This window comes from Halichoerus grypus, chromosome 11 (genome assembly GCF_964656455.1).
Source record: "Halichoerus grypus chromosome 11, mHalGry1.hap1.1, whole genome shotgun sequence".
NCBI classification, from domain to species: Eukaryota; Metazoa; Chordata; class Mammalia; order Carnivora; family Phocidae; genus Halichoerus; species Halichoerus grypus.
This window is the reverse complement of record NC_135722.1, coordinates 56,186,167-56,196,546: the sequence shown is the minus strand read 5'-3', so window position 1 is coordinate 56,196,546 and position 10,380 is coordinate 56,186,167. Positions and strand designations below refer to the sequence as shown.

General features: G+C 39.6%; 1 protein-coding gene across 2 annotated transcripts in view; it reads left to right on the top strand.

The window, feature by feature from the left end:
* Positions 1-516: 516 nt before the first annotated feature.
* Positions 517-10,380, top strand: part of CLNS1A (chloride nucleotide-sensitive channel 1A) — a 29,637-nt gene continuing 19,773 nt past the window's right edge. Inside the window, exons 1-2 of one of the 2 annotated variants that reach the window (XM_078058589.1) lie at positions 517-740; positions 6,255-6,391. In XM_078058589.1, the coding sequence (XP_077914715.1) occupies positions 616-740; positions 6,255-6,391 (262 nt within the window). In that variant the 5' untranslated portion in view covers positions 517-615. The remainder of the gene's footprint in view (positions 741-6,254; positions 6,392-10,380) is intronic. The other variant, XM_036113419.2, reaches the window with a different exon arrangement.

The following is a 10,380-nucleotide window of genomic DNA, read 5'->3' as shown; positions in this document are numbered from 1 at the left end:
CTCCCTGACAGCCAACTCTTCACCCAGAGTTCATTACCTCTTCGGGCTCGTTTGCCCGCCTGAGACGCGGGGATACGCGGCTGCCGCACTGGGGCAGCGTCAGGACCTAGACTGATGGCGGAGGCACGGCCGTTAAGCTGGGATGTGGACAGGCCGGGCTGAGGCCCGCGCAGGCTAGAAGAGCCCTGAACCCATTAGACCTCCGACCTCTAGATGAGCGCGGTCTTTGATTCCTGTCCAAGGCTCAGGCCTGTTTCCTCTTTTGTAGAAAGGCACATTCCTTGTGCCTCCTCTCTCACAGGGTTGCTGTGACGACCCAGCAGTAGGATGTCGGAGAGAAAAGTTCAGTTATCTCAAGCGCGGAGCCTTAGAAACGGCGAGGAGAAGGGGCCCGGAGAGAGGAGTCACGTGACCAACGCGGCCAGGTCCGGTCAAGCCTCCGGGGGCTCGCCCCCAAACGACTCGTCTCTATGGTGGATGGGGCTCAAATTCCGGTGCGGACTAAGTTGCTCTTCCGGGGTGATTGCCACCGCTTCCGGGGCGGGGTGAGGCTTGCCCCTGGAGTCGCCGTGTTTCAGTTCCCTCCCGGCCTGTGTCTCCGCGCTCGCTGCTGCAATGAGCTTCCTCAAAAGTTTCCCGCCGCCCGGCTCGGCTGAGGGGCTCCGGCAGCAGCAGCCGGAGACCGAGGCTGTGCTGAACGGCAAGGGCCTCGGCACCGGCACACTTTACATCGCTGAGAGGTAAGCAGGGTTCCTGTTTGCCAGTGCCGGCTTCCTGCGCGCCGCCTTCGTCCCGCTGGCGCGGGCTGAGTGGCGGGCCGGGGGCGAGACCGCGGTCTCGGGGGCTGCTGCAGGCTGAGCGCGCGTGCTCCGGGTCGCCTCGGGGAGGCTTCTGCCGGGGCGAAGACTCGATTGTTGTGGTGTCCTCGCCTCCCGAGTCTTCCTCTTTCTCTTCTTCACGCGGAGTTCTCTCATTGATTATGCTTTTTACCTGCCTGTTTTCCCGACGTCTGGTGCGTGCGTCGCTCTTTACTCAAGGTTTCGTTTTAAGGTTTTGAGTTTCCAGCCCCTGAGAATCATCGATGTGCCCCTCTTTCCTGTAAAAAGGTGCGGGAGGTGTTGCCCTGGGCAAAATATGTAAGTTTAGAGCGGACTGTGGAGCATTTTAAAAGTTTGGTTAAGAAGTATGGCTTTTCTTCTGTAGGTGTGGATGGGGAGAGGAACATCCTCAACCCCACGCAAGCCGAGGTCATCCAGAGGGACGAGACTCCCATTTCTCGTTTCCCATTTCTGACTCCCATTTCCATTCCTAGAAGGAGTCGCCCTTTTATTTGGCCGCCTGAAGCGCTGTACTTTTACAGTAAGACAGACGTGTCTCAAATATCGTAGTTGTAGGACTGAGGTCCCTATTTCCTTGACACATGGTTCCAGTCATCATCAAGCCCACAATGACACACCGAATCCTTCCCTTCCTTGAAATTTGTCTGACTGCTTTTGTCTACAGTCAGGGAAATTTCTTTCCTTTTAAGAGCCCATGTGATTCCATTGGACCCACACAGAATATCCGGGATGATCTCCCCATTCTGTTGTTAACTGATTAGTGACCTTAACTGCATATACAGGTTTTCTCTTGCCATGTGACAATATATTCACAGGCTTGACACGGGGGAGGGAGGGTTTGAAGGTCCCGGGGGAGGCAAATTTTTGCCTACCACAGAGGGCACAAAAAAAATGTAAAGAACCCTTTGTTTGAGGGAAATCTAAACATTGAGCAAAGCTTAGGCTTTTGACCAATGACTGAGATAGGAAATACAGATGGGAGGAAAAGCACGTTGGGGGTGAGGTGCAGATAATGAGTTTGGTCTGGACATATGTGATTAATTGGACACAAGAGTGTGTATCTTGGAAGAGTGGAATTAAAGATAGAGATTAGGAAATCATTAGTATAAAGGTTAGCATATACTCATGGGGGATAGGTTAGATACCCCAGAAGAGAAGAGGACCAAGGCATATCTACAGTAAGAGGTAGGTTATGGAAGAAGAGACTTGAGAACAGACAGGAGGGAGAAGGAGTCAAAATCTGAAAAGCATCTGTTGGGTAATGACAAGGAGATCTTTAATGATTTTGGGAGAGCAATTTCTTCTAAGTGGTGGAGAGTGCAGCACAGATAGATTGTTAGTCCCTACACCATCCCTTTTTCTCCATGGCTTTTCTATATATTGACTCTTTCTAAAATATAACTACTGTTTGGGGAAGGAAGACAAGGCCCTATGTTTGTCTTTTCATTTTGAAAAACTTCAAACCTAAAGAAAAATCTCAAGTGTTGTTAATTAATACACACAAAGATTCATCAGTTGTTAACATTTTACCACAGTTATCTTTTTTCTGAGCTGTTTGAGAGTTGCAGACATGTCCCTTCATCCATAAATACTTTAGCAAAAATCTCCCAAGAACAAGGACATTGTCCTGTATAATCATAATACAGTTATCACACTGAAGAAATACAAACTCCTTGTAAGGTCTTATATGTTTAAAAAAAAATTTCGTATCAACTTTTCACTGAGAAATCTCTTACCTTCTTTAAGAAAATATTTTTGTAAAATATACATACAAAAAGGAATATACATTATATATGGATGATTTAAAGAATTATAATTAAACCAACCCTTGTATGTCCACCATCTAGGTTAAGAATAGAATATTATGGGGCACCTGGGTGGCTCAGTCGTTAAGCGTCTGCCTTCGGCGCAGGTCATGATACCAGGGTCCTGGGATCGAGCCCCGTATCGGGCTCCCTGCTCCGTGGGAAGCCTGCTTCTCCCTCTCCCACTCCCCCTGCTTGTGTTCCTGCTCTCGCTGTCTCTCTCTCTCTGTCAAATAAATAAATAAAATCTTTAAAAAAAAAAAAAGAATAGAATATTATGAGTACCATGGACAGCTATATTCATCACCCTTTACTCTTTGTTAGCATTACATCCTTGGTCTCTTTCCACTTTTCTTTCCCCCAAGCATTTCCAGGTCTTGATAGAATCAAGGCCTCAACAAACTAGGAAGGTTTCCTAGAGGATATGACAAATGAGTATTAACAGCCAGGTGAATGAGGTGGGGCTGAGGGGAAACATTCTGTTTAGAAGAGACAGGATGCTCAGAGGCAAGGGTGAGAAACAATATTTAGTTTGTGCCAGAATATATAATACACCATATTCATCTGAGGGAATGAGGGGAAAAGAGTGGAAAAATAATAAAGCTGGAAAAGGAGAGAGCTATGCTCCATGAGTTTGGCTTATTGCCCAAAGGCTTTGAGAAAATTATTTTAGGATTTTAGGCAAAGAGAGATAGGGTCTGATTTAATTTAGGTGGTTTCTCAGATGTGTGTTGAGAGATACAGAACTCTCAGGCTTATTTTCAAAGTTGAGTTTTCACAGGAAGTTGACTTTGTTACTCAGGTAAGGAACGGATCAGAGGCATGAATCATTCAAAATAGCTCATGTGAAATGGATAAAGAGGGTAATTAAATTATATCTTAAGCCAAAGTTAATTTTAAACCAAATAATTAAGCCAGCTCAAATTCAAAACTTCTTTTCTCTTTCTATCCTGTTTTTCACCTCATGCCAGGAATAAGGTATAATGATCATACTTGTTCAAAAGCATTAGAAATTAGCAAAACGTTCCTTTGTATTACTGTCTAATTGTTTTTCCCTTTTGTGACTCATGGCTTCTTTGGGTTGGGTATAGTTAATTAGATATTTTGGTTTGGGAGGGCTTTTCTTCTAGAATATGTGAAAAATGAATAAGAACATAGCAATCAGAGTAAATGTTGCTTTTGAGTGGAACTTGCTTCTGTTCTGTAGAGTGCATATCCATGTCCATGTATAAGGAACTACAGAGCAATTATTATGTGCTTTTTAAAGACCATAGGGGCGCGTTGGTGGCTCAGTTGGTTAAGCGCCAGACTCTTGATTTGATTTCGGCTTAGGTCACGATCTTGGGGTTATGAGATCGAGCCTGATCGAGCTCAGCAGGGAGTCTGCTGGGGATTCTCTTTCTCCCCGCCCCCCCCAGGTGTCTCAGATAAATAAATAAATCCTTAAAAAAAATAAAGACCATAATTTGATAGGCACTGAGTCCATTTTATATTTCATTTTTTCCATCTTCTAATTGAGTCATTAAAGTTTTGTGGCTCTGGATATTTGAAATCATTTTGGACACCCAAATTTGGGCTATTACTTTCTGAGTTGTGATGATGCTGGGGCATTTTTGAGATGAGAAAAGGGAGTTTATTTGCTTAAAATAATAGAGTTTTAGTAAAGGACTAGCAATATTTCTTGGATATGTGAGGACTATTTCATTTCCACATTAAGAAAGCAGTGGACAGGAAAGGCACATATAGCACACACAATCTAATTACAATAATAAAATCTATTTCTTTGGAACTAATGGGATGAATCATTCTGGAAAATCATTTCTAGAGCTTTTACCTCTAAGCTTTTAAGATTTATCACTTTAAGCCTCCCAGGTTTTCTTTTTCTGTTTTTAATAAACATGTTGAAGGGAAATCCTTGCAAATGACAGTGCATCTTTTCTTGTTTTTGCTTTCTTCAGTGTACAAGTCATTGCATTTTAGTATATTTACAGAGTTGTACACATTTTCACCACAATCTAATTCTGCCTTTGCTTTTGATAAGTGAGGGTCATATATTATATACACTTAATTGTGTTCTCAGACATGAATTTCCTTTAGGGGGACTGAGGTGTCAAGTTCAACCTCCCCTTACATTGAATGTGAATGATCTCAGACTGCTGGGCTGCCATTTTTCTTACCCAAGAGAGTCCTAGGTTCATTATTGTATTTGTTTTTGCTTGGTTAGAAATGAGACAACCAGGCTGGTTAAAATTGTATAAAAAGTAGAATGATATGGGGGTGTTATTACATTAATTTCTTTTTTTTAATAAAAGTTTATTGAGATAATTCACGTAGTATACAATTCAGTGGTCATTAGTCTATTCACAGAGCTGTGCAACCATCACAATTGATTTTAGAATATATTTTTTTAAAGATTTTATTTTATTTATTTGAGAGCGAGAGAGCACAAGAGGGGGTAGGTCAGAGGGAGAAGCAGACTCCCCACTGAGCAGGGAGCCCGATGCGGGACTCGATCCCGGGACTCCAGGATTATGACCTGAGCCGAAGGCAGTCGCTTAACCAACTGAGCCACCCAGGCACCCTAGAATATTTTCATCACCCCAAAAGAAACCGGCACGCATTAGCAGTCAATCTCTATTTCTCTCCAGCCCTATGCAGCCGCTATATTGCATTAACTTTTATCCCATTAACATTTTTTTGCGTGTGGTCTCTTAAGGATCTTTTTGCTACTTTTTTTTTCCTGCTAAGTGGTGCAGTTCCAGATGGGTGAAGTATTGCCAAAAAATTAGCCAGCCTTTAATCAAAACTCAACATACTGATTTTGGTGATATGTTTCCTTTATTATACCAATAAAATATTTGCATTTGGCCACTTTTGAAGGAAAACTAGACTTTTCTTGTGGCTTTCTTTTAAAGCTGCAGAATAAGTGAAAGGCTCATAAAGTCTTTCAATGGGATAAATATTGTCTAACTTGTGGTAAGTATGATTACAGCCATTTCATGTGTATGTCATTTAATGTAGGACTTGTGGAGAAATTAGTGACTCCCAAGCATCTATTGCATACTTACATGCTGAGCACTAATGCCAGTGGTTTTGAAGAATGTGAAATAAAGGAATATGACAGGTTCTGTCAAGTAGCTCATATTCTGTCAGGGTACATATGAGATTCATCACCACAGAGTTAAGTGCTAAATGGCCTATTACTGCACAGAAGTGCAGTTCAGAAAAAGAAGAGATTATTATGGACTGGAGTAATTGGAGGAAGGGCTCAAGGAGGAGCGGGGACTTAACCAGTTGAGGAATTGCAAAAGCAAGGCACCTGAAGACATTCCAAATAAGAACCAGCATGGAAGGCATGGAAACACATGTGACTTTAAAAAAAAAAAAAAATTGGATTTCAAATTTTTTTGAATTTTTAGCTAGAGGAGAAGAGAACAGAATCAAGAAAGTCATTTGCTGCTGCTGAATTTTATTATTTTAGGAATATTTCTAAACACTAAGCTTGAATTTATTCACATGCGTAAAAGTGTCCAAGCTGAACCTTTATAAACTTTAGGATTAAATTAGGATTTAATTTCTTAAAATAATCTACTTTACACATGTTTTTCAGCCGCCTGTCTTGGTTAGATGGCTCTGGATTAGGATTCTCACTGGAATACCCCACGATTAGCTTGCATGCAGTGTCCAGGGACCTAAATGCCTATCCACGAGAGCATTTGTATGTTATGGTGAATGCCAAATTTGGAGGTATGTATGGTGTAATTTAATCTTGAGCTTCCTTTGGTGGAATATTAAATATCATATATTTAAAAAGCAGTCTTTGATCATAAAGTAATATTCAAGCCATTGACCTCTTTTGGATAACGGTTTATTAAGCAAAATTTCAACTCAGTAAAATAATTTGGACACTGCTTTTTACTTTCTATATATATTTGCACTTAGAATTATTCAGTTATTGTGGATTTATATTTCTACTTTTTCCTCTTGCATTGAATTGTTTATTCTTTTTGTAAAGGCATTTATATTTGGCACCCTTAGAAGCTTGGATCAGTATACTTTGTGCTTCCAAGAGTTTAGTGTAGAACCTGTTTTTTTGTTTCATTTTATTAGAAAAGTGGTTCTCAGTGGGGGACAGTGTTGTGTCCCTCCCCCTTTAGGCAATGACATTTCGATTGTCATGACTGGAAGGGGCATAGAGTGCTGCTGGCATCTAGTAGTTAGAGGCCAGAGATGCTACTTAACATCCCACAAGGCACAGGACAGCCTCCCACAATCAGGAATTACCCAGTCCAAATGTCAGTAGTGCCAAGGTTGAGAAACCCTGTGATAAAAGATTCCCAAGTTTTTTGCTATTGAAATAATTTGAAAGATTCATAAAAATCTAGTGAAAGTGATAAAAGAAGGGGTAAGAAAGAGAAGAAAAATCCATCTTGGGGGTTGTTGACAATGGGTTGTAGGAATTCCAAATGAGAAATTAGGCACAAAATTACTGCACAGAAGTTTAATTTTTGTAAGCGTGACTAGATGAGAAGTTTTTCCTATATTGTGTTAGTTTAATATGCTCAACTTTTGTAGAAATGCAGGACTTTGTGACTGAAAGGACAATTTGTTACACTTTTACTGAACTTGTGCTTTTAAAATAATGGGTTGCCTTTCTCTGAAATAGTGTGTAAGAGACAGTCCCATGAATTTACCTGTTAAGCTATTGCTCCTCCAATTTAGGATTTTTTTTTTTTTTTAAAGATTTTATTTATTTATTTGACAGAGAGAGACACAGCGAGAGAGGGAACACAGGCAGGGGGAGTGGGAGAGGGAGAAGCAGGCTTCCCGCCAAGCAGGGAGCCCGACGCGGGGCTCGATCCCAGGACCCTGGGATCATGACCTGAGCCGAAGGCAGACGCTTAACGACTGAGCCACCCAGGCGCCCCATCCAATTTAGGATTTTAATATGATTTCAGATATAAGATGACCACTTATAATTAGTGTGACATTAATTATCTAATAACTTTTAGGGCTTTTGGCAAGCCCTGTCTCATCAGCCCTGCCTGATTCAGCTATCTGAAAATATTTTTGTTATAAGATTTCGAACACTTGCCATTGGAAAAAGTGCAAAGATTTCTAATGAAATTTGAAAGAGAGGGTAAGGAAAAGAAAAAGCTGTTGACCTTGGGTTGTAGTAAGACTTTCCAAATGAGGAGGTATTGGGCACAAAGTTCACTTTCCAAGTAGGTGCAACTCTGATTTTTATAACCGAGATTATTATTATTTCATGTTTAGTTTAAGCCATTCATTCATAGAATTGCAAAGACTCAGAGGTGACCTTGCCAGTCATTTCCAAATCCTGGTGTGAAATGCCCATAGATAGTGGAGAGCATTAGCTTTGGGCAAAGGTGTATGTCAGGTGTATGTCAAAAAATTAGGTTAGAGAGGTAGGGCTTCAATAAAGCTAGCTAAAGAGAAAAACACATTGGATGAGACTGTCATTAACTTGGTAAGCAAGTTATTTTCGTCTCTCTGAGCCTCAGTTTCATCCAGAAAAATGAGGGGATTGTAGTAGTCTTTAGTTCTTAAACCTGGCTGCACAGTAGAAACACCTGGGGAGCTTGTTAAAAATGCAGATACCAGGAGTCCCAAACTAGGCAGTAAGGATTCAGTAGGTTTGGGATAGCTATTTTAAGTGTTTGCTCTATATGATTATTTTCTTGAAATTAATGGGACTGTGATTAATCCTTTCTTACTAAGCTAAGTCAGACTTCACTTCTTACTAAAAAGTAGAATCCTCCTGGGTCACATTTATGTAGTACTTCTCCAATTCCGTTTATGTGGGATTCAACTCTTCTCATAAGTTACATGTGCTTGGATCCTGTTTTCCCAGCCTTTGTTCCTCTCATCCTGATTCTCCAAGCTTCAGATGTTTGTTTCTCTTTGGAACCTCCATAAACCTTATTAAAGTGGACTTTCAGCTTATAGTTGAGGATATTAGATTATTTTTAAAATAACTAAAAACTTACTCCCACTGTTGAAAATTTAGAAAGGTTTAGAGACTGAAAATAAGGCAGATACTCTGATCTAGCATGAGATAATGAGTGTTGGTCATGGTTGTGTTTTTTTCTTACTTGCAAAAATACTGTATTGCATTTATATTTCTTGCCTTAAGGTAGATTCCTGAGGTAAAAAACAGATTGTTATAATTGTTACTTCCAGGGAGAGGAACTAGAGTGGTAGGGACTTACTTTTTCCTTGGACTACATCTACACTCTTTCAATTATTTTTATACCAGCATGTATTACTTTTATAATATAAAAAGTGATGTTCATTCAGTTATAGAATAATAGTTCTAATATGATACCATTTTGTTTTTTAAAACACTGAAAAAGTTTGGTAATACCATAACGTATTCAGTTCAACTGTTCAGAGTTATTTTAGAATTCTCCAGTATTTTTGTATTATTTCACTTGTTTACAGAGGACAGTATAACAATGTAACCATATAACAGCAACAGGACAGAAAAAGTCCTATGAAATCTGTGATTTAAAATTGTTAATACTGGGCATTTAAAATTTTTTCCTTTTTTGCTTATCTGTATTTTTTCATTCTATATTCAGCTTGTATGACTTAGAGAAAAAAAAAAGCATTTAGATACCCCCTATAATTGATTCCTATGAGTAGAATTGCTGCTTTAAAGGTAGTACTTTTAAAGCTCTTAACATATATTGTCAAATTGCTTTCCAGAAAGTGTATATCAATTTACACTTTCAGTAATAGTATAAGAATCTTTCTACCTTATTTTCATCTGCATGGAGAATTAAAATTTTTTTAAATGGTAACTTTAATATGCTAAACAACATTTAATTTATATTTTTATGTGTTTTTTTAATTTAAATTCAGTTTAGTTAACATATAGTGTATTATTAGTTTCAGGGGTAGAATTTAGTGATTCATTAGTTGCATATAACACCCTTAATTTATATTTTTAAGATTATTAGTTTGAACATGTTTTGAGAGTCTATTTAAGTATTTTGTTGACCTGGTTTTTAAATTTTTTATACTTCTTATTTTTTAAAGATTTTTTTTTTTTTAAGATTTTTTTTTTTTTAAAGATTTTATTTATTTATTTGACAGAGACACAGCGAGAGAGGGAACACAAGCAGGGGGAGTGGGAGAGGGAGAAGCAGGCTTCCTGCTGAGCAGGGAGCCCTATGCGGGACCCGGTCCCAGGACCCTGAGATCATGACCTGAGCCGAAAGCAGACGCTTAATGACTGAGCCACCCAGGCACCCCTAAGATTTTATTTATTTATTTATTATTACTATTTTTTTCTATGTGTTTTCTTTTTATTTTTCTAGTAATTTATTTTTATTTGTATTTTGATACTTTTGGAAATAAACAACTGGTGCTTCCCCACAAATGGTCTGAGGAGCAATGCTCTAAAGTGGTGCTTTTCAACCCTGGTTGCACAGGACACTGACCTGGAGGAGTTTTTAAAGAAATCCCCACACCAGGGTTCATACCGCACATCAGTAATTTTTTCTCTTTTGACATTTTTTTTTATTATGTTAATCACCATACATTACATCATTAGTTTTTGATGTAGTGTTCCATGATTCATTGTTTGCGTATAACACCGAGTGCCCCATTTAGTACGTGCCCTCTTTAATACACATCACCAGGCTAACCCATCCCCCCACCCCACTCCCCTCTAGAACCCTCAGTTTGTTTCTCAGAGTCCATTGTCT